The sequence below is a fragment of the Genypterus blacodes genome, unplaced genomic scaffold (assembly GCF_046128005.1).
Source record: "Genypterus blacodes isolate CSIRO-AG114 ecotype Tasmania unplaced genomic scaffold, CSIRO-AGI_Gbla_v1 ptg000195l_1, whole genome shotgun sequence".
In the NCBI taxonomy this organism is placed as follows: domain Eukaryota; kingdom Metazoa; phylum Chordata; class Actinopteri; order Ophidiiformes; family Ophidiidae; genus Genypterus; species Genypterus blacodes.
Genome location: NW_027466995.1, coordinates 1,308,688 through 1,331,764, shown reverse-complemented (window position 1 = coordinate 1,331,764; position 23,077 = coordinate 1,308,688). Strand labels below are relative to the sequence as shown.

The 23,077-nt window shown below is 41.0% G+C and overlaps 1 protein-coding gene across 1 annotated transcript in view; it reads right to left on the bottom strand.

The window, feature by feature from the left end:
• Positions 1 to 5,986: 5,986 nt before the first annotated feature.
• cfap46 (cilia and flagella associated protein 46) overlaps positions 5,987 to 23,077 on the bottom strand; it is a 29,808-nt gene continuing 12,717 nt past the window's right edge. Inside the window, exons 22-56 of the mRNA XM_076169283.1 lie at positions 22,914 to 23,045; positions 22,635 to 22,791; positions 21,951 to 22,017; positions 21,528 to 21,660; positions 21,251 to 21,434; positions 20,713 to 20,866; positions 20,297 to 20,520; positions 20,037 to 20,132; positions 19,479 to 19,640; positions 18,858 to 19,000; positions 18,644 to 18,746; positions 18,192 to 18,344; positions 17,835 to 18,035; positions 17,633 to 17,739; positions 17,135 to 17,317; positions 16,915 to 17,053; positions 15,562 to 15,753; positions 14,449 to 14,637; positions 13,994 to 14,263; positions 13,680 to 13,853; positions 13,488 to 13,585; positions 13,174 to 13,232; positions 12,388 to 12,566; positions 12,120 to 12,226; positions 11,777 to 11,844; positions 11,204 to 11,371; positions 9,386 to 9,473; positions 8,988 to 9,031; positions 8,819 to 8,851; positions 8,194 to 8,281; positions 7,908 to 8,020; positions 6,801 to 6,882; positions 6,538 to 6,674; positions 6,322 to 6,408; positions 5,987 to 6,196 (exon numbers count right to left, since the gene is read on the bottom strand). Coding sequence (XP_076025398.1) covers positions 6,087 to 6,196; positions 6,322 to 6,408; positions 6,538 to 6,674; positions 6,801 to 6,882; positions 7,908 to 8,020; positions 8,194 to 8,281; positions 8,819 to 8,851; positions 8,988 to 9,031; positions 9,386 to 9,473; positions 11,204 to 11,371; positions 11,777 to 11,844; positions 12,120 to 12,226; positions 12,388 to 12,566; positions 13,174 to 13,232; positions 13,488 to 13,585; positions 13,680 to 13,853; positions 13,994 to 14,263; positions 14,449 to 14,637; positions 15,562 to 15,753; positions 16,915 to 17,053; positions 17,135 to 17,317; positions 17,633 to 17,739; positions 17,835 to 18,035; positions 18,192 to 18,344; positions 18,644 to 18,746; positions 18,858 to 19,000; positions 19,479 to 19,640; positions 20,037 to 20,132; positions 20,297 to 20,520; positions 20,713 to 20,866; positions 21,251 to 21,434; positions 21,528 to 21,660; positions 21,951 to 22,017; positions 22,635 to 22,791; positions 22,914 to 23,045 — 4,624 coding nt within the window. The 3' untranslated portion in view covers positions 5,987 to 6,086. The remainder of the gene's footprint in view (positions 6,197 to 6,321; positions 6,409 to 6,537; positions 6,675 to 6,800; positions 6,883 to 7,907; positions 8,021 to 8,193; positions 8,282 to 8,818; positions 8,852 to 8,987; positions 9,032 to 9,385; positions 9,474 to 11,203; positions 11,372 to 11,776; positions 11,845 to 12,119; positions 12,227 to 12,387; positions 12,567 to 13,173; positions 13,233 to 13,487; positions 13,586 to 13,679; positions 13,854 to 13,993; positions 14,264 to 14,448; positions 14,638 to 15,561; positions 15,754 to 16,914; positions 17,054 to 17,134; positions 17,318 to 17,632; positions 17,740 to 17,834; positions 18,036 to 18,191; positions 18,345 to 18,643; positions 18,747 to 18,857; positions 19,001 to 19,478; positions 19,641 to 20,036; positions 20,133 to 20,296; positions 20,521 to 20,712; positions 20,867 to 21,250; positions 21,435 to 21,527; positions 21,661 to 21,950; positions 22,018 to 22,634; positions 22,792 to 22,913; positions 23,046 to 23,077) is intronic.

Genomic DNA, 23,077 nt, shown 5'->3' with positions numbered 1-23,077 from the left:
GAAAGATTGCGTTGTTGTGCAGTGTAATGAGGAGGAATCGAGTTTGCTCTTATTACTATTGTCACGATCAAAGTCATATATAAAAGGCGTTTCATCACTTCAGATCAGTCACTGCCGGTAAAATGAAGCTACGTACGTATACGTGTCCTGCTGATGACAGATTCGGTCAAGTGCCAAGGGGGACATCATTCAAAAAGCAGCTGAACCGAACGCGTCCTCGGCACAAAATGAACAGGGTGATGGATATATTCAGAGATCAGACATCATACACAACCCTGAGCTTCATCATGAAAGCAATTAAAGTCCAACTTTAAAAATATAATAGCTTCACTAATTCAGATACCTATTATTTCTCTATATTTTATTCTATATTTTCTATTATTTTACAGTGTTTATACTCTGTAATTGGGTAAGTGTAACAAGTTTCTCCACTTTTGCAGTCGGCTCAAAGACCTTTAGACATCTAGCTCATAAAATGTGTGTGTGTGTGTGTGTGTAACAGTGTCTCAGTCTGATAAAATTCGACATTTTACTGTTTGATATTGTTTGGGTAGATAAAAAAATTAAAGGTGACCCAACTACACAGCAGCAGCACACAATATGAATCTGTCAATGCTTCAATTCAAACGTGCCACACAGCAGGTTCTGTACTTGTTCAACACAATTCAAGCTCTCCAACAACCAACAACTCTGTCACGGTGACACATTGATCAGCCTTCATCTCGTGGAGAGAGAATCGATTAACATGTCACCGCCTCATGTACTATTTGACACAACAGAAGCATTAACAAACCGATTATAGAATTTACATAGATTACGTGCAGTATATAGAATCACAGATGATTATGCAACAACCTTTATTTATCCAGGTTTACTCACGGCCGATCGATGCCTTTTTGTGCAAGATACAAATTCAGAATCTGAGTTGAAATTAAATAAAACACGGCCATAAGACGTAATAATAAGTTAGAAATGGATGAAGCTCAACATTACGAATGACGTGTCAACTTTATAGTGATTTGTCAGAGCGGATCAGTCTAATTGCTGATGTATAAATATTCCACACGATCAGTCTTTCTTTCCCTAAATGAAACAGGACAGTAAGGCTTTCTATTTCCCCTGCACTTTTCAAATTCATCATTAATAGATAAGATGTCATCCTTTTGTCAGAACGTTAATATTTGATCCCGGTGAGAGGGAAGATGCAGAAAATGCGTGAGCCGTGATGACGTCGGCTCAGTTCAAAAGGCCTCGTGTTTGTGGTTTAGTCTAAAAAAACAACTGTTTCTGCGTCTCCACCATCTATAGATGGACAGACGGGCTAAGACGATGATCTACTGGTCGCGCTTATCGTAGATTTTCACTTGATCATTGCAAAAACAAGTCGAATACAATTAGAGGAAGATGACCTAATAGTACTTCATTATTTGTCAGCTCAGGAAAATTCAATCTAAGAAAGGAACACATTTTATATCCAAACTGTGTATTTCTTGTAGACTGATTATGGAATAAGCCAAAAGACTGAAATCATTTCTTGTCAGATTGCTTATCATTTCTTCCTCTATGCAAGCTCCTCCTACTCAAATCCTTGAAAACATTAAAAAGGCACAATTTTCTTCAGCTTCTTAGCATCTTTATGCCATCAGGGATTAACTGTTAAAGGACCAAAGTATGAGCATATGGTTTGGTCCCTCGACTCTTTTCACTTCACACGTGCAGCCTGAGCCTGAACTCTTAACAGCTGTGAGTGAGTCGCACCATTTTAGAGGACGAGACAAGAAGTGGGACAGACAGCAGATTGCCAAAGAGAGAATGAGTGGCAGCATCTCAAGTGAGGTGTCCACATGTCTGAGGCCAGACTCAGGTACTCAAATTTGATGTAGTTTGACTGATTATACTCCCGTTTGCAGCTACAACATGAGCTCAGTTTCTTTTGCTTTGTTTTCAAACTGCTACTGGGACAAACTGGCAAAGATCAGACCAGGGAAACTAGTGAACACTTACAGGGGAGCTGATGAAGAGAAGCGTTGTGTTGGTGTCATGTGACGGGCAGACGCAGGAGACACGGTAGAGACACCTAGTGGACAGATGCAGAATGGCAGGCTCAGTGACAGCGAGCAGTGGAATTAGAAACGTGCATCACCATGACAAAAACACAAAAACTTTAAACAATTGCAACATTTAAAAAGTGAATAAATAATATTAATATCCTTTTTTATTTGGGAAAAAAGCCTCAAACCCACACATCTAGTCATTACCATAGCAGACTCTTGGACAATACTGTTGAAGATTCTCTGTGATGTTGGCAGAAAACAATGCAGGCATAAATTTAAATGAAATTTCAATAACTGAAATCCCTTCGTAACAATATGACTGCAATTGTCCTCCAAAAGGCCATCAGGTGGTTAATTAGACCTTCAGCTGAGTATCAAGGGACAAATAAGGACCAGACACCTTCTCTCTCCTTCATGCTTCTACATCTCAGCACATGATAAACAACAAAACAGATGATGCCATTTTAATTTACCACAATGCAGCTCTCTGTCCGCTGGGCATGAGGAAGGATCTCAAAGAGAAATCATGACCTCATTATCGTGTGCGGTGTTTTCCTGGATCCCCATAAATATCTGAGTAGAAATTTAAATATAAATGGAGCTTTTGCAGAAATGAACTTTCGAGACAATTTGCTGAGGGTCTTCAGTATCTTAAGATGAAGGTGCAGGTACGTGAGGGTCGGTTTCTCTGTCTGCAGCTTGTGGGCTCCATCTCCATTAAGTACTCCAACCTGTTTGTGGAGCCAAATGGGCGCCCTCGGTCTTTGAATTCTCAATGCCTGCAGCTTTCTGAACAGCTTTTTGTGAACAGCACCGTATGCAATGGACACATTGAGATGGGCCGGATGGAGAGACACACACAGCGTCTCTTTTCAAGTGCAGGTGTTGAGATGCTGAAGATGCAAAAAGCATATTGTCCCTCAAGGCAATTTTTTTTGTCAGCTCGTGTGTGTTTGACAATTTCAAGGCTGTTTGCGACACTAGCTGCTTTCATCCCCCAAGGACATTTATATTGTACATAGAAACCATTGTTGATAAAACTGTATTATATTTACATTTATTTTTTGTATATGAACACAAAGTTGCCCATATTGACACTCCAGGTGCACACGAACATTCCCAAATAGCCAACGAGGTTCCAAAAAGCCAATACAGTATGTCAACTGAGGGATATTGGGGAAATTATTAATATTTTTGTAGTTTTATTGACGTCCATAAAGGATAAATTTACCAAATGCACAACCCACAAAAAGATCCCAATTGGACAATTTGAGACGTAAAAATTGACCAAAACAATCACCAAAAGACACCCAACGAGATAAAAATTTCCATTTGATCCTGGAAGAAGCATACAAGTCAGCCCAAAACTTGAATAAGCTCATGAAGAGTCAAATCAAATATTAGCATATAAAATCTGTACTGTGTGTTTGTGTCATTGCAGTGCCACACGGCCTAGGTTATAAAATATTGGTTTTCTCATGTATGTGTAAGGAAAAAGGTACATTTTGCAGAGGACAAATTGTAAAGAAATAAAAGAGAAAAGGTTCTGATCAGCTGCAGACAGTCTTAGACACTAATGGCTCCCAGAATGACTTTTCATTTATCTGTCACATTTTCTGAACTGTGAAGTTTTTCAAAAGACAAATTGCTGTGCTTTTATCAAATATACACAAATGTTGTTACACCTCTTTTAATCGAAATTGGCAAAGTGGACAAGTGATCGACCACATTCTCAGTAATTATTATAATTATGTTGGGTTCAATGTTGTATAGAAATTTGTTTTCAGGGTGATGAAGGAAGCACCCAGGACATGAGAGCTCCCTTTATTACACTCGACACCAAATGGCACAGTGCCGCAATCTACATACACACGGTGCGATTGAATAGACATATGCACGGGAATCCTGCAAAGCAACATCTGTGGCAGAATGGAGACCCTGGCTGAGTTCAGTCTATAGCACCAAGCAGAGATAATGATGGATCCACTTTGCGCTCATGGCAGCTCTGCATGAGGGAAACATATTTCTGGGAACCAAGAGTGCAGCTCTCTGAGATATGACGATAAAGAAGGAGATTTTTACGGGATTTATCCTCTGCAACCTTCTTGAAGCTTCAGCTGCTGCCGCAAATATTCAAGCTCCGTCTAAAAGCAGAATCCCTCTTAGCCCATGTACTCGTATGATAACATCAAATACCTACATGTCAGTCCGTACTCCTAACCATATCTCTCTATTGCCCGTTTAATTAAAAATGTTGTATTTTTCCCCTGACTTATTTACTTTTGCTGCAGTAACCATTTGGTTTCCACACAGGATTCAGTCCTTTTTCAGCTTCTCTTAGAAACATTGCTGATGTGTGTTTGCGTGTGTGACTCACAGTTCTTACTCTCCTGTACAGACATCTCCCCTCTGCCTTGGGCTGGGAATTGCCAGAGACGTCCCGATATGTCACAACACTGGTGTGCTCAGAAAGCTTATTAGTGGAAAGGTGGTGTAGCAATTTTGTGAAGGCAATGTGCAAGTGCAATGACATTTGTTAAATTGGACGACACAACAAAGTGATGACGATTGGCAGCTTTCATTTCCCTGATTGTGCTGTGTGCTGCTGAGACAAACGGACGGGGGGACAATTTGGAGAGCACTGATTTTATAAGCTGGGGTTTGGAGCTTCCATCCTCTCACATAGGAGGTGTGAGCAGAGGGACGGGAGTGAGACAGCGGGGTGGAGGGAGGGAGGGGGAGTTGGCCTGCACCTGGAGTCTGAAACCCCAGATGGGGAGCAGCAAGTACAGCTCCTGGCCCGGGGGCCACACCTCCATCCGCACAGTGTCAACTACAATAAATCAGTGTGTTTGGCCACAGTGGTGACTGACGTGCTGCTGGTGGGTTCAGTGAGACTGAGCCAGACTGTCACACAGCACTGCCCGGGGGACATTCAGCATGCTGAGGGAATGACAATCTTGCTCTCTGGGGAAGTGTTCCACACTCACACACAATACTAGCGAGTCGATAAGTGTGTATATTCCTTTATCCAAGCTAATGTAATGGGTGGAAGGGGTTAAATATGAGGTTAGTAGCTGACAAAGTCTAAAACTAAATTAAAAAACTATGAGCAGTATGACTGATCTCTCCTTTGTTGTCTTTCTTTGTTGTTATTTAGACAGCAGTTTCTCTGTGATAAAAGATAAAAGCAGTATGTCACAGAATTAAAGTTCAGATGTTTATTCCACTAACCCTAACCCTGATGATAAACATTTGTAAGTTGCACAGCACAGAAACAGATGATAACAGCTTGAAAGTGAGGTGACACAAAGCTTTTCTGTTCTGCTGTGACTCAACCGTCTCTGTGGAGGCAATAACATTTCAGTTCACAGACTGAAGACAGCCTTCACTGGTCACTGCACTGCATGGGGATTGTGCACAGCCAACTAATATTCCATAAAACTGAAATGTCAGACACTCACAAAGTGATTATCTTACATGATGGGAGGTACGTGACCTTTCCTTTGAAGTGAGGAGAAAAGTCCACAGGTCTTTCTCTTCCCACTGTCTTCTCCAGTCCCTGTGCCTTACTTTAAATTGTAGTTTCAGGGTTAGAACATTTAATGAGTGTGTTTAGCAATATACAACCAAAGATTAAACACTTATGGTTGCATAGTGATAACCACAATCCCTTAAATCAGCAAACACAAACACAATGGTCATACATTTATATCAGCCCCGGTGAGTGAAAGGGTTTTGTTCCTCTGCTCTGCAGTAACATTGCTACTAAAATAATGCAAGACGTGTATAAACTGAATGTATGTAAGCTGTCCTCTGTCCGCCAGAACAGCTTACAGTGAGTTTGAGCTGGATTCACTGTGGGGGGCATGTAGAGGTCACTCCTGCTACATATGGCAGAAAAGAAAACTGTTATCATCATATTTATTTATTTCTTGACTTGAGACTTTAGAGTTTGTAGGGATAAACTTTAAAATGAACATATATGTAGCATAACATGCTGATTAAGTGAAGGACAAAGTAAGGAGTATATTACACGACCATTAAGTTAGGGAGTCCATAAAGAATTAAGTTGAAGGTTGACGATCTAATAGTTGCTTTGTGGTGAACATCATCTTCCTCCGAGGTCAGGGACACTTCATCTACAAAGGGACACCCGGAAAGGGAGTCATTATATTTGAGGGTAATATGGAACTGTACTTACATAAAGAATTAAATGTACATGCAGTAAAAACAAGAAACAGAAATATGTGTAGGGCTACAGTACCACAATCTAGGATCTCTGTGCTGTGACGGCCCTCTTTCCTTAGGATGTGGACTGTCTGTCCAGAGCTGAGTCCAACCCCCAGAAGATCTACAACGCAAGGTGTAACATGCAGATTGTATAACGAAAGCAGCAAATAATGTCAACAGTAGCAGAAGTACTGATTGTAGCAGTAACCATAGTATATTGTTGGTTATTTGTGTGTGTGAGGAAACCTACTGTCCATGAAAGCAGCCATATTGCTTGTGTTCCTCTGAGCTTTGCTGTGCCACTGGTTCAGAACCACGCTGTTGACCCCAGTCACGCTGAGAAGTACAGCTGTTTCCAGGGGTTTCTCCAGGGCGAGATGTTCCAACCTGTCAAACAACAACAAGTCAAATATCCTTGCAAAGTCAAAGGGTTCAGTTGTTGTGTAAGTGAATCAAGCAACACATGAAGAAGTTATAGGTCCATGAGAATTCACTGAATAAAGCAGACGTTACCTTTTTTGCATGTCAAGGGTCGACTGACGGACAGCACTGGCATTGTTCTGAACCAGGTCAAAGATTAGAGCCATACGACACCCTGGAGACAGAAAACATCCTGATTAGATAGAGATAGACACTTTAAGTGAACAATATAGATAGTAATAGCTGATAAAAAGAGAAATGTGCCACATTTTGAGATTGTGGGCTGAACATTAAATATAATTATGAATGTCAATCAAGTAACACACGGTGTGGGATGTTGTCTTAAATTAGATTAAGAACCCAGATAACCAAGAAACACAAATCTGCCACTGGCTGCACTTCTCATATTCTGACAGCCAATTAAAAAGGAGATGTCCAGCGTCTTGTGAAGTAACAGCTGGATTTCAAGCCATGGTGTCAGTCGCACTATAGTTAGCAGCACTAAGGCCGGGCTAGCGTGTGGCACATATGTCTCGCCCGCGGTGGTGCAAGGCCAACCTGACACATTGTCTATCACGATACAAAACGTCGCTCCATCCTTAGACAACCTTTGTTCGAGGGAGAATTCCAGGAAATACGAAGGGAACAAAGGGAAATGTAACATGTGACGAGATGAAAGGTGATTATATCGGTTCAAAACATCACAAGGGAGGGGAAAGACCACAATGTGACTGATCTAAAGGTGGCTGACAATGTAATGTAATGTGTGAAGTACTAATCATGTGATGTTTGAGTGCAGCCCTTTTAAATGTGTGTCACAAACAACCAAACATTACTGTATTTACATTTAATTTACAGCCTTTTTAACAACTTAATAGGATCCGTCATTAAAATTTAGATTCATCGAATTCTGATTTGATGTTCAGGGTTAAATTATTATCACAAGCTCTCAGTGAAGCTATGAGACTGATGCAGCAAGGATCCAATAATACAATCCCATTGATTTCACACTGCAGAAGAGACTGTTACTATAAATACTCGTGGAAGAGCAGATTAAGCGTATTAGACCTTACATAAGCAGCAAACAGCTCCGCTCCTATTCTCCATTATTCTCTCATTACTTTAGCTTCATTTCAAAGGATTCATATAGAACCACTGAACTCTGACAACAGTATTTACATAATTACAGCTGTGCGGTACCTGACAGGTCAAGGACTGCTAGTTTGGCAGGTGGAACGTTGGCCATGAAGCGCTCCATCCCTTGGTAGATGAAGGCACTGCACCCGGACAGCAGCTGCTCCGTCTCAGGCAGACTACACACACACACGAATACACACACGCACGTAAGGATTAGTGCGTTAGAAATTATTATGTATGTTGCGAAATATCAAATATAGGACAGACAGACAGACAGGGTGCAATTTTCTGGAAGATTATTTCAGTGAGCTTTGTTCTTAAAGGTTTATTCTCTACATAAACTTCTAACCTGCCCATGAAGCCTTCCCAGAGGTTGGTGTACGGCCGTCTGTGGGTCTCCAGAATATTCTTCATCTTCTCTGTCAGACTGGTCCCTTCTGTGTCAAACAAGGACAACACATGCCCATGAAAATGTCCACTAGTCTCAGGTGTAAATTGGACTGATACAAGCTTTAGAAAGTCCTGTCTAGCATTTTGTTAAAAAACCTGACGGAACCTTTTTAGACACTGTGTGCTTTTTGACAAAGCACACAGTGTCGAGAACATTTATTACTGAATTCCAGCTTCGTGAGGACTCGTGTCGCTCTTCTGGTTAAAAGGAAGATAACATTTTTTTGACAACCTTGTGTTCTATTGTTTGGGCCATGTTCCAATCACTAATGGGCAATTTGAACCCGGCAACTAAATTACTGAACCAATGGACAAGCAATGTTCACAAAGACGTAGAAAAGTGATTGCACACACACACACACACACACACACACACACACACACACACACACACACACACACACACACACACACACACACACACACACACACACACACACACACACACACACACACACACACACACACACACACACACACACACACACACACACACACATTCATTGTACTAGACGTTCACTTACCAAAGTTGCCTTCGTTGTAAGAGTCGACAATAACTTGAGAATGTGCGTTAAAGAACTCTACTATATCAACACAGATCAATTTGCCAGTGTAACACACGAAGATGGATGCAGACATTATATCAATTCGACAAAACTGAACATTTAAAAGCTAAATCCACAAAAAGGATACATTTGAAGTTACAGGTGTCCACTGGGAAGGTGTTCGGAGGCAAGGTACGGGCCCCGGGTTTCTGGGTAAACAATACATCAAAATGATTACAGCTTCAGCAAAGCACAGTTGAAACATAATCCATATATAAATACAATTTATATGAAAGGCTGAAGATTTTAAGCAGAATAGACAGACGAAAGGAGTAAACAGGAAGGGGTTGGGGGAAGAAAGAAACATGACAGGATAAATGTTCTGACGAGTGAAATATGATCTTTATGAAACCATATAAGGTAAATGATTGGAAAAAAAAAAACATTTAAAAGGAGAGGCTGCAGGAAGTTCAATAATGAGTCATGCTGACAGCAGGTAAAAGTGATATTGCCCCGTGTATCTGGCAGGCCCAGATTAATTTACTGATCTCACGCACTTTGATGGCTTCGCTTTGATCTGCCTTCCCCTTAGTTGCCTTGCCACCTTTAGACTTCTTCTTCTTGTCACTTTCAACTGGCACAAACGGGAAACAGAAATTAATGCGTACACTTGTCTGAGGGCTAGATTACGCAGCACAAATATGAACTTCACTTTCCCATAATTTGCAAAGTCAAAGTGACATTTATTGGTAAATGAAGGACTGTTCTAGTTTCCCCCTGTCGCTGCGTCATCAGTTACACTCTGCTTGTGTAAACCACAATATGGAGTCAGTGTCAATTCAATCCAAAGCCAAATGACTTAATGTGGAAACCAGTCTAATAATGCAAATGAACAAATATCTATAGTAATGTCGCCATCTAATCCGAGTTTTTATTTTTTTGAATTTCCGGTTATAGGACAGAAATCAAATTCTAAAAACGTTTCAACATCGCACAATCAAAATCTCATTGATAACATGCTTGTCGTTTAAAATCTCTAATGAAGTCAGCGTTGGTGTTTCGGAGCATTTGACACCAATAATCAAAAGAGATATTTGCTTATATTCAAATGTGACACATTAGAACTCCGAGGCATAATGAAATCTGAAGCAGCTTGAAGAGATACGAACACAAAACGCAAACATTTCCCACCTGAGGGCAGTCTTTTCATATTAATGCTAATTTATCCTGTACATATTTCATGCAAAGCGCTGCGCGGCATAATAAATAGCCCTTTTCAAACATGGTTTCAGGCACTACATCTTGTTGACATATGGTAAACTGTAAATGTCAAAATTATGGTAATTCTCTTCACAGTTTTCCAGTGTTATCATCCCTGTACACACACATACACAAAGAGCAAAAGCATCCATGCCCCCAAACCAACTGGACTATTTACTAAAGAACCGTAGTAGACTTACAAATCAAACCTAGAGAGTCAAGAGATGGACCCAAAGTCATATCAATGCATTTGAATAAGGTTCATCTAATCTCAAACCAACATTTAGGCTGATAGATTGTTAATAGTAATGATTGGTATGGGTCACTTTCACCTAAGTAAGTCACCATAGAACAATATAACACCTGCTTGTCATTGTATTTATTTTTCTATAGCGTGAAAGAGTCCATTTTGGTTGAGCTTATACCTTTGTGTCACAGCTCTGCACATTTCAAGCCAGATTGGACCTGGGGAAGAAAGACTAAATCACATTTCCCTGCAATATCCCCCCACCTCCATGTAACACGACTCGATTACCAAAGCTCTCGGCGAGGCACGGGCAGCAGTCGTGACACTAATGCGGCCAAGCAGGCACGAAGAAATGGTCTCAATTATTGGCCACTCCATTTTAGCCAAGTACGCCATACTTCACGGATGTCTGCATGAACTTCTACATGCCAACAGGATGTGAAATGACCTTTCCTTCCTCAACAAATTCCATTTCTATGGATCGCTGCCTGCAGTGTACAAATCTTAGCTTCAGCAAGTGTAATCCATTACAAAGAATAGGATGAGGGATTCTGTGAGGCAAACATCCAGTCATTCTCTCACAAGCCTCTTCCTTTTTACCTATGACTGAATGGTTTCTTAGAAATGGCAGATTTTAGCATGCGTGTGTGTTTATACAGTCTATACATACATACACAAACCGCTCAAGCGCTCGCACTCTCTTTGCTTTGACTCTAATCACTACCTTACATAGTATTAGAGTGATGTGCATGCGCAAACAAGACCACTGAGGGTCTCAGTTGCATCAGAACAGATTTCACACGATCCACTGGAAGAATAGTGTCTGGTACCTTGTCCCGGTTCAGCGGGCTGGGTGCCACCGAGAAACGGATTGAGGCGACTGCGAAGAAGCTGGAGGGAGAAGTCTCGTGACACTGAGCACAGGCCTGCCTGCTGTAGGACGGACAAGGCTTCCAGCGGCAAGTCCAGCAGCTTCCTGTCTGCCAGCAACACCAAATACTCCCAAGGCTCCTTTGGAGGACTTACTGTAAACATTCATGAACACACTTTCAAGTTTACTCAAATATACTGTTGCATTTGAAGTACCGTATTAAAGAAGTAGTTCATTTCTCCAACCTCAGTTTAAAAGAACACTTGCTTTAATTAACGTGTCCTGCAAACTATATAGGTTTTATGAGTTCATTGCATAAAACTGTGTGATATATGGTTGTAAGAGTCAGAATGTATCAAGTCGCACACATGTCAGACTTTGCGATGAATATCTGCTGAGTCATCGTACTGTAACAAGCAAGAAAAGTCTTTATCTGTATCGTAACTGCACTCTATTTTGCTAGTTTGTAGCTAAAAACAACCTGTCCTGTACATTGTAAACTGTAGAACACAGTCACACACAGTCACACACAGTCAGCTACAGTGAGCGACGATAATACCTTTCGCCGATGTAGCTTTTTCCTTTCCTTTGGGTTTGGGTGTCTCAGGGAGTGATTCTACCTGACGCCTGCCGGGAAGAGATGAGGACAAGTTAGGAGAGTGATCGGGATGTGACAAAGACACGAGGTAGTGCAAAACATGAGGAGTGAAAGAAAAACTAAACTGGCAACAACGGGAGAAGATTTGTTTTACTGTGTGCTGCAATCCTGCTGCATAAATTTGTGCTATTTGATCAGTCCCAACCACAGACGCAGACAGAACGCAGAAGAACAGAAGAATTCTCAGCTTTTGAAGAGACCAAGAATATACCAACACTCAAAACTTATTATTTACACAATTCACCTGAAGCAACTGAAGTCAAACTGCGTCAGAAGTGGACATAAATAATTTTCCATATTCTGCACAATGTCTCTGAAGTCAGATGATAGTTTTTCTTCTGCAAGGGTTTTCTGTACATGGGAATGAGAAACAAAGTCATTAGACTGTGAGTATAGCACAGACACAGACATCAACCAACTAAACAATTTTAATGAACACATCACAAATAAAAAATATATGTAGTGGATTATGTAAATTAGTAAAGACGATTAAAGGTCTCCATAACAACTACAAAGGGCAGAACCTGATGCTCTTGTGGGGCTTGCAGCTTGTCCCTACAGCTGTACCATCTGGCTTCCTTCAGGAGTGCATGCCTTGTCTCCTGGCCAAAGACCCGAGTCTGTTCCCGTACAGCCAGCAGAGCCTGTGGGCAGACAGAAACCATGGCCACCCTAGAGCAAGTCGGGGGATCTGCAATATCAGAAATAACACACACAAACTGACATGTACACTTAGACATACAGTACACAAGCATTGTAATTGGTCCCTGTGAGCATCTCTTACTCTGTCTGCAGCACAATTTCTCTCTTCTAGTTTTCTCCTCACTGTCTTTTATATTTTATTAATCTGTCCCCATTCTCTGGCTATTTTTTGCACTCTTCTTCTTCAATCTTGCGTTAGACTGGTCCCGAGACAGGTCATTTGAGAGGATAATATGCTAATGAGAAGGTATGTGTGTGAGGGGGTGACATGAAAGCTGGTGTCTGGTGTCAGGCCAGTAGAAAACAGGTCAAAGCTCAGGTGTTTTTCTGTTTTTTTCCTCGTCTTCATTAAATTTGAACTTTTCATCTGCCTCACAGATAAATGTTACATGGGAACAGGAACGTCATGCGATTCCAATTGAATGCATTCAACACCGTATTTACAAAGTGTGTAGCGCAAATTGTATGCCATATAAAAGCGTTATATACCTGCACACTTATCTTATATGGTGTTCAGATCAGAAAGTGGAAAACAGGTCAGAGTAATGATTACTCCTAGTATTATTCGAAAAAACAACAACACACAGGCCCCTCACCTGCTCCCTTTCCTTTAAGGCCCTCTGTACATTCATAGAAGGCCCCATAAAGTTCTGACCTAAAAAGCAAACAAACAAAAAGATCTTTACCTGCATACAGTATAGACTTTATCAAGAGTTTAAATACAGAATCTACAAGAAAGATGCCACCCTTCTCCATGCATTTTAATTCCAAATATGAGCTCTCAGTCAGCATGTCTGACATACAGAACACTCCTTCTGCTCCACATATGATTGAACCTAATGTGCCCTATAGTCTTATACCCATGTGCAATCACATGGAAGGAGCCAACACACATAGAGAGACCCATTACCCATCCTCAGTGTGCTGAAGTAGCAGGATCCTTAAGTTAGGTGGCAGCTCTGCAAGGATATTGAGATGGCCAGGGTTGATGGTAAGATGGCTGAAGACCTGCAGACCAGACCAGACCAGTTAAAGTAACGTGATAGAGCTAAATGTGACACCATCAATAAGCCATGGGTGGAAGGGTTTGGTGACCTTGTACCTGGGAGAGGCCGTTGAGGGAGTCCTCAACCCCCTTCAACATGTTGCTGGGCCACTCCATCGGAGAGCGGAACAGTTTCCTGCGGAGGCTGAGCAGAGCTGAGAGCTGGGATGCACTGCTGTCAGCACAGGCAGAACTTAGGATCTTAGCCATCATAGCGACACTGCAGCAGCTCTGCCAATGAAACATTGGATTGATAAAGAAGCTGTCGTAAGCGATAATATCTTGGGCAAGTTCAAAGGTTTTCAAAGGTTACGAGAGGCTGAAGAAAGACAGAAACACAGTGTAAGCAGATAGAGTTTGGCGCCAAATACCTGGAACAGGGCGAGATATTGTCCTGACACTCCGGGTTCAGACTGGCCATAACACTCCATCATGTTGAAAGAGGCGTCAGCTAGGATGGAGGAAGGCAGGTTGTGTTGGAGACAAAGGGTGATGGCTTCAGATAGTGTCTTACTGGCATTGTCCAGCAGCTGTTGGACTTCATGTCTCCTTTGCTGTAGAGCGAGAAATTCTGCGTCTTCCTCGCTCTTTAAATCCTCCTCCTCCACAGGAGAGGTTTTAGAGTCAGACCAGGCCTCGTCCTACACAAGTTTAGTCCAAAATAAAATAACAATAACCATGATTAGTTAACAATCCAGCCATGATCACAGACTATGGGCCTTATTTGTGTGCATGTATAGTATGTGGGGGCCCTGACAAAGTATTACATAATCAATTCACAAACATGTCCTTCTTTTAAAGTATCGAGTTCATTTGCCTAATGTACCTTTTTGTGTCTGTCCCAGAGAGCAGAGACGTACACAGGATCTTTCTGCAAAGCCTGCAGTCTCAGGAACTTTCCTTTTAGAGCAAAACAGTGAGCTCTGGTCTCCACGTTGTCCATGGAGTGAAGGTTGATTGCAGCCAGTTGGCCCAAGAACACCTGCCCTAAGGTTCTGCACACATTGACCCACTCCTGTGCGTGACAAGGAACATCAAACAAGCTCATATACTTACAAGGCAATCAGTACTACACTACTCAGAGCCCTGCAAGCACCCCTTGTAAAACATTAAAAACAAATTTGCAAATTTCATTACAGAGTGATGCAGTGTGATGCAATCGCTTCCCAAAACAGGTGTTGACTGTTAACTACATTCAGAATGTCTAAAATTGTACTGTGTAGCACACCTGTGGAGTGACTGGAGTGCCAGGGTAATCTAACAGCTTGTTGTTGTTGCGAGAAGCCAAAGCGGTATTTTGATTCTAAATTGCATGCTTATTAGCAAATTATGCGGTAATGAATACCAGATAATTTAATCACAAAGTGCTTTACAGAAACACTATCACTCCCAGTAACTCTTTAGCTTCAGTTTGCTTGAGCTACAGAAACACTCTGCTTTAACAATTCAGTTAGTTACCTAAAGCTGCCACATTAAAAAGTAAATACTAGTCCAAAATGACAGGGAACCAGTTTTAAAGTCCCCCAAAAATACACATTCACGCTGGCTGTAGGTGGAAAGCCAACTTAAGATGATGCTGTTGTTGATACATAAGTGATAATACTATTAGAATCAGGTGCCTGTTCAACAGACACACTATGTCTTAATATTGTTAAGAATGTAGTCCAACAAGGAATCATTATGATAACACAGTTGCTTGATTTGACATAGATTGAATTAAAGTGCATCTGAGTAATGGAATGTTCTTCTTCATCAAATTGTCAAAATGTTTCTAAAAATATATATATATATATATAAATCAGTGCTAATTGGTGCAATTAAGGGAGCACACAAAAATCTAAGGATGTTTTGACATCTTTTAAATGTATAACATTAACAGGTATTAGAGGTGAAGGGTCATTAATAAATACTTGTCCTGGTTTTAAAATGCACTGCCTACCTGCTCTGTAGAGTTAAGACTGGGTAAGCAGCGTGTAAAGTCCTCTATTGCTATCTCAACAGCTGTCATTCTACAGCGGGCCAGAGCTCGGTGTTTCTCCTCAGTACACCGCTGCTCCAGCAGGCCCAGGCAAAACTCTGACAGGGACAGTCGCAGGCTTTGAAGCCTCCGCATAGGTCCTAGTCCACGACTCTAGAAGGAGACGAAACAGAGTTGAGAAATGAGAAAATATAAACAAATCATAATCACATCATGCTTAAGTTCATAAGTTCATATTTATCGTTGCTGAATTACACACATGGCATAAATATAAATGCAATGGATGCAAATGTAAATTTTAATGATGCATGAGTATGCACACAGTCTATTTTCTTTCTGGTGACTTTTGACATAGCCAGAGGTTTCACTTGTTTACCAACCAGAAATCAGAAGCCGTTTCATTCATAATCACAAATATAGCATATAAATTGCATTAAAATTGCCATCAGTTCTCAAGTGGCTGTTGAGGTGTGGGAGAGGGTTGAGATGATGATTGTAAATGTCTACATATGTGAGACACACATGATTTCAAACAGTGAGACATGATTTAATGGCAAATGAGAAATTTGGGCTATGATCTGAAAACAATGGAAGAAAACTAATTCAAGATGGAATGCAATATGATGTCAGGGTGAATGAGTTTGTCTCTGCGTCAGTCATGTAATAGACTGGCAACCTGTCAAGGGTGTACTTCTCCCTCACACTCAATATCTGCTGGGACAGGGTCCAGCACTCTATGACCCTGCACCCGATAAGAATGTATAGAGAATGGATGGATGAAATGCAATATGAAGCAAGAATTATCGCAGCGGCAAAACAAGAAAAGTTTCTTTGACTGCAGACAGTTCCTTTGAGGATGGGTGCTATAAATTACTAGGTAAGGAGCACCCTCTGCTGAGAGCACTCTGCTATGATCCACCCTTCCAGCAGTCAAATACTCACAGATTCGACCAAAAACAATCTTTTGGTGGATTTACAGGAGGCATACGAGTTGCTCAGTAAATATCTTTTCATTACTTCACTGATGTATTTTAAAGCTGCAGCCCAGTCAGAACATCTGTGACACGGAAGCCCTTGGATAACCTTGTCTGTATGAGAGTGTGGGATATTGTGTGTGGGAAACATATGGTTCTGACACTCATCTGTTGTGCATAAGTTGATGGAGGCTTTACCCGTTTGTGTCAGACCATTGTTGAGACATAAGACATAAAAGTGTATGAACATGTCCATGTACAAAAAACATATACAACTAACATTCTGCCATTTAATTTTTTAAATATTTCCTCCAACAATTTTGATTTAGTTCATCTTTACCTCCTCCTGTTGGGACAGCAGGCTCTGAACTTTCTGCACCACACGCTCCTGCAATGTGAGAGCTACCTGCATTTGAGAGAAGGCATCAAGCATGTGACGCCGTTTGTCTTCTATATTAGGAGTATGGTTGGCTAAAATCCTGTGGAGGAATAATTTATACGTTTAGACATTTCAGACATAATTTTTACATGATTGAACTCTTACAAGCTGACGTACTTACCTCAGGCCGTGTGCATTCTCTACATGGGCCTCTGCAGCATGATCAACATAGTTCAACCTAGTGAAACGAAGGGCACAATCTCCGACTGTATCACAGGCTTCCTTTAACCTCTGGACAGCCTCTGTGCAGATATTCTGCCCAGATTCAAAATCACCAATGGCTTGTATACATGCCAATGCACCTCTGTAACACAGCACAATGTGACACATTAGAAGCACACAATAATTTGTTAATATCTGTAAGATTAATGAATATCACTCCTCATCTGAATATGCTTGAATAAAGACTCTTTATATTATGACATTCAGTACATGCTTTAGAAAGACTTACAATAGCAAGCACTGAACGATTTTACACTTACATGCAAGGCAAAACTGCAGTTTGTTTTGTCTCACAAGTCTATAGTCATAACAGCGGATGACAGCAGTAGAAGCTTTTGTATGTAAGTTTAAAATGGATTTACGCTTTTGAAGGACAAGTTGTGGACAGTGGCTTTACCTCATTTGTAATGATGTAATCAGGTAAGTGACATTTGTGATTAGGTTTGTTTGCTGCTCCTGGACTAGCTGCAGAACCCCACAGCCTTTCTTTACAATCTCAGAAATCTGTGCGCAAAATAGATGATTAAAATGCGAAATGTCATATTGTACTATTACACTACATAATAAGATTAATGTATTTAAAAAGGTGGTTAACATACCTTAGTTTGTTCATCCTCGTCTTTCTGGCCTGCGATTGCTCTGACCATGATGAGGGTGAGCTGGTAGCAAAACTCCTCATCCCCACCAAGGGTTTGGGCCTTATTCAGCAGAGTCAGAGCCTCAGCATAGCTTTGTTCCTCACAAGCCAGAATGGCCAGACCAAGCAAAGCCTTTGCCTGGGTTCTGTGGTCTTCAAGCTCCTGAAAGCAGATGATGTGTGCAAGGATATTTAGCAGAATCTTCAGATCTACATCTGCAGAAATACTTCTACCTAATCTAATACAACTACCTCTAAATAGGCCTATTCTATTGTCAAAGTTTGCAGGACCTTACTTTATTCCACTCTGTCAACTCACCATAGCCACCAGGTGGGCCTCTGCCAGGAGCTGCCGGGCTGGTTGATAGAAGCCCATGCTGAGGCAAACCTCAGCCTTGTCCAGCCAAATGTCCTGAATGGACACATCTGTACTTTGTTGGCCTGACACAACCTTATCATCCACCTCAACATTCTGGGAAATCACCAGGATTAAGGTTAATTCCCATAGTAATAATAGTACATCAGTATTATCGGAAGGAAATCTACTTCCTAGAAATTCAACAGAAACCTGGGCAGCCAACACATCCTGCATGCACTGTGCACGTACACACATGTTAACAAGCATACACACTGACCTGACAGAGATCTGTGAGAAGGTCTTTTCTCCCCTGTACAAGAGCTATGACTTTTCGGCACCTGAAGTAATGAATATCATATTACAGTTCAATATAGCAAAAAGTACAAACATAAAATATTCATAGCTTAGCTGACATACTCAATTTGCTCTAGTTCATTGATGCCACTCAGTTCCTGGACCTTCATACAATACGGTGAATGTGTGTCCATGCCCAACTCCCAACACTTCTTCACAATTCTAGAAAAGAGGAAAAGGAAAGGACAAACGCGCTCATTGCAGTGGTGCTCATTGATGTGTTGAAGTATTATTCAATGCGGTGAGATGTAGATACAATATTCTTGTTTGTACCTAAGTTGGTAGAGGTCAGAGAGACTCCTGCTATCCAAAACATCATGAGCGATAGCCTCAGCTAGGTGCATTATGGGGAGTGTCAGGTGGTCGAGAGAGAGCGAGTGGAGCTCCTTTACCAATAGGTCCAGATAAAACAGGCTCTGAACAGAACAATCCAACAATTGTAGGGGAAAGAAATCAGTTTGCTGTATGAATGGCAAAAGAACATTAATAATTATTTGTATTCACTGCAATATCAGAGTAGGAAGCTCTACAATTGACCCTTCACTCCATGTTTGCTCAATTTCCTTGCATGTCTAACTTAATTTCATCATGCAATTCCACTGTGGTGGCAGATCAATACATTAATTCAAATAAATATTTAAATCTGAATAATGTGAATTCCTCCTCTGCCAACATCTAAATTTAATCTACACAGATCAATTATGAGCACTCTTCTGAACCTTACATGACATTTTGCAAACCACAGTGCAACATGTTGGTGTGCTGATGTTGCTGTCAGCAGTTCAGTCTTTGACCCTGATCATCCAGCAGATACAACCTTCGCTGTGTTGAAAACTACATCAGATGAAGCTTTTGCTGCACGGAGAAAACAGAGGGGGTCATGGATAGCCGTACCTGTTTAGTAATGTTGGTTTTATTGATACAGTGGGGGCTCGTGTTAGTGCTAAATATCTGCCTGGTACGCTCAGCACAGCAGTAATGAGCCCAGTCCTGCAGAGTGGTAGGAGGTGCCGGATCCGGGATCTGGCTTTTAGGGATTTCCTCAGGAGTAGGAGGCTGTCGATTACATGGGGGGCAGGGGGGGGAGGAAAATAATGTGTTATGATTACTGGTGTGCAATTAATAGGAGCTATAACTAAAACACAATAAATACAAACAACATTTAATTGTTGTGTAATTGTCAGCACCAGTTGATTTATTCATTCATTTTTCATTTACTAATTTTTGCAACTAATAATGTTTAGAGAGATTATCAAGACATTGATAAGGGATTAGACTTCATTGGCCATACTGATACTAAGGGAAAGAACATGAATGTGCAATATGCATAATATTCAACAAGACCAGTAAGTGCATAATTCTTAAAGAGAGCAAAATAGTACATACATTTGGGAAGTACCATATTAAATTTGAGTGGAAGAAAATTCACTGTGGGACATAAAGTAACCGTACCTTTTTTGCCTTTTTGCCCTTAACCTCTTTGGGTGCTGCAGACTCCGGCTTTTTCATCGTCAGATTGTTAATTTCACAAGCTTTCGCCATTGACACCTGCAAAGATAAATAAAACATACTTGTTCCATACTTGCATAAATAATTTGGACTTAAAGAACAGGCTCTTTCACATTATCAAAAAAGAGGATTTAACAATATTGTATTGTATTGTATTGTATAATACGATAACATATACGGTAAAACGTGTGCGTAAGCCATACCCGCCATATCTGCAGTACAAAGATGTAGGCCAGGAGTAGGTTTAACTGGCGCTGAGGTGAAGTCCTGTCTGTCATGACAGCGAGCAGAGTGTATGCTTTAACCAAGGTGTCCAGGCATCTCATCTCCGTCAGATCAGAAAGACTCTGGATAAACGACACGCCCTGGACTCCAACCATGGACTCAGAAATCACTGAACTTGTATTGCTCCTCTCGTTCATGCCCTCTAGAGGATTAGATACACATTATGCAATTAAATGTGATGACCAGGAAGTTTGTTGGGGGTTTTAGGTCAGACTAGTCATCCCAGGTTGTAACACAGACATTGTCAATGAAGGAAAGTTTTGTCAAAAAAACAAACACAGGCAAAAACAACATCTTTGGAGGAAGCAAATGAACAGATTAGTTGAATGAGTGCTACCTGATTTTGTCTCTTCAGAATTCACTTGTAGCAGGACGTCTATGGCGTACTCAATCTGGTGTTGGGCATCAGTTGCAGGGAAGTTATGACTGTAAAGCCATTTTCCAAACACTAGCAGAATGTTTGCCTTCTGCTGCTGACTCTCTGCACTCTGTGACACATATAGGATCAAAAACACAAAAGAAAAACAAAGCAACAGGTTTAATAATTAACAAAAGCAAATAAGTAAGCAAGCAAGTGCCTTCAATGCAGACAGGTTAAAAGTGCATGTTACAATGCCCAAGTGTGCCCGAGTGTACCCCCGTGTTTCAGGCTACAATGGTGACGTACAGACATAGTTGTAATAACATTCTATGTCCACAAGATGGTGCTGGAGACTTCTTAATTCTTGCCTTAGATCAGGTAAAAATGACCCACTTCACTTAATCATTACAATTCTTTTATCTAACAACCTCACAGATGACCTAACTTCAATCTACAAACTACAATGGTGTACACTGGTAGAATGGTAGAATGGAGAAAGAAAAGGTATTACCAAGAGCGTGGTAATGGAGTTCTGGTAGGCGCTCAGCTGATGGTTTATATTGCCATCACACAGCGCCACCTGGTGCCACATAAGTGAAGAGCACAACTCTCCTTCCTGTCTGAACCACTGCATGTCCTTCAGTACACTTTCCCCTCTTCGAGCTTTCAATAATATACGCTGTTTAACCAAGAATCTGTACACACACACAGAAGAAAAAAAGGTGAGAGGGAATATTCTATCTATCTATCTATCTATCTATCTATCTATCTATCTATCCACCACTTACAGTCGGTGTGTGTTGCTAGGCATATCTGTAACAGCTTTGTCCAGTAGCTGCAGATAACTCTTCCAGTCTCCTCTATCAGCGTGGATGTAGAGCAACAAACTGTAAATAGCTGCTCTCAGGGTCAGGTCATCATCTAGTCAAACAGAGAAATAAAGTATACATACATATGTTTATCAAATATTAATATGTAACCCAATGTAAGCAAGTGTACATGGAGTTCATCTCGTCCCTAGAAATGCATCTCAGCTCATGTGATGTGTACTTCACTGTCTTGGAGAGAAACACATCTTCTATGCCATCTAATATTTAGAGTCCCTGAGGCTAAGTGACCAATCAAACAGATTTTATTAAGCAGAAGGAAAACCTTTATTGAAAGCACACAAATCCACAGCTGAATCACTTCAGGGTTATTTTAGCACTTACTTGATGCTTTGGGTTTGAAACTCCCAACAGGCAGTGTCGTCAAAGCCAGACAGCCCTTTACTTTGCCCTGGTTTTAGAACAGAAGCAGTAAGGCATTAATAATTAAGACACCACAATAACTGATCGCAAACTGTTGGTGGTTTACTGTATATACAGCATTGCCCTGTATATAACCTTTCACCTTCAGAACTTACAATATTGCTGGATTCAGTTAGCTCGAGCAGCATGTTCACACAAGACAGTGTGCCAGATAAAGTAGGCTGTTGTTCTACTCATTAAGTGTTGCAGAGAACAAACAGAGAAGAGTCTGCATTATTCACTCAAGCTGCCTTTTCATGATGGATTTTAAAAATGTGTTTCATCATTTTATTCATTATAATTATTATTATTATTCAATAGTTTGTATCTTCATGACAGGATTGCGTTTTTATAAGCAGTACTGGGGGGGGGTGTGTTCATCTGCTTCACAATCTCAAAGTAGGACATAAAAAAGAAAGAAAGAACGCAAGAACGAATGCAAGAACGAAAGAAAGAACGAAAGAAAGAGCCTTCTGCAGCTATAGGCTACATAGCATCACTAATTATACCCTCCAAAGAGAGGCCTCCATATACTATCGTGCAAAATCCACTCCGGCTCTTATCATTGTGCGTGTGAGAAATAGATAGAGGGATTCATAGACTTACTTGCTTAGTGCAGGTATGAAGAACACATAGGATCTTGTCCAGGGGCTCTTGGAGCTGACATCTTCTCCCCGGGGTCTGTGTCAGAGGCAGGCATGTGTTCCAGTAATGCCCAGCAAACGTCAAACAGAGCTTTAGGTTTTCAGCTTTCTCTGCATAGCTAGAGATAAGAAAAGGAAGGAAAGAGATCAAAGGCAAAAATCAAAAATACAATATATAATAGAATAGATTGAGAAATCATTTTAAAGCTCAGGTAAAGTGTAAATTGACAATGAACAGCACCTGACACTCGACAGGAGCACTTTCAGAGCCTCTCTGTAACTCTGGAGATCTCCGCAGGATTCGTGAGCTAAACTCAAACCCCTTGCACATGCTGCACTGCTCAGCATTTCATTCACTGCTGAGGGGGGATACCTGAGGATACAAGGAAATTAATTATCAATCAA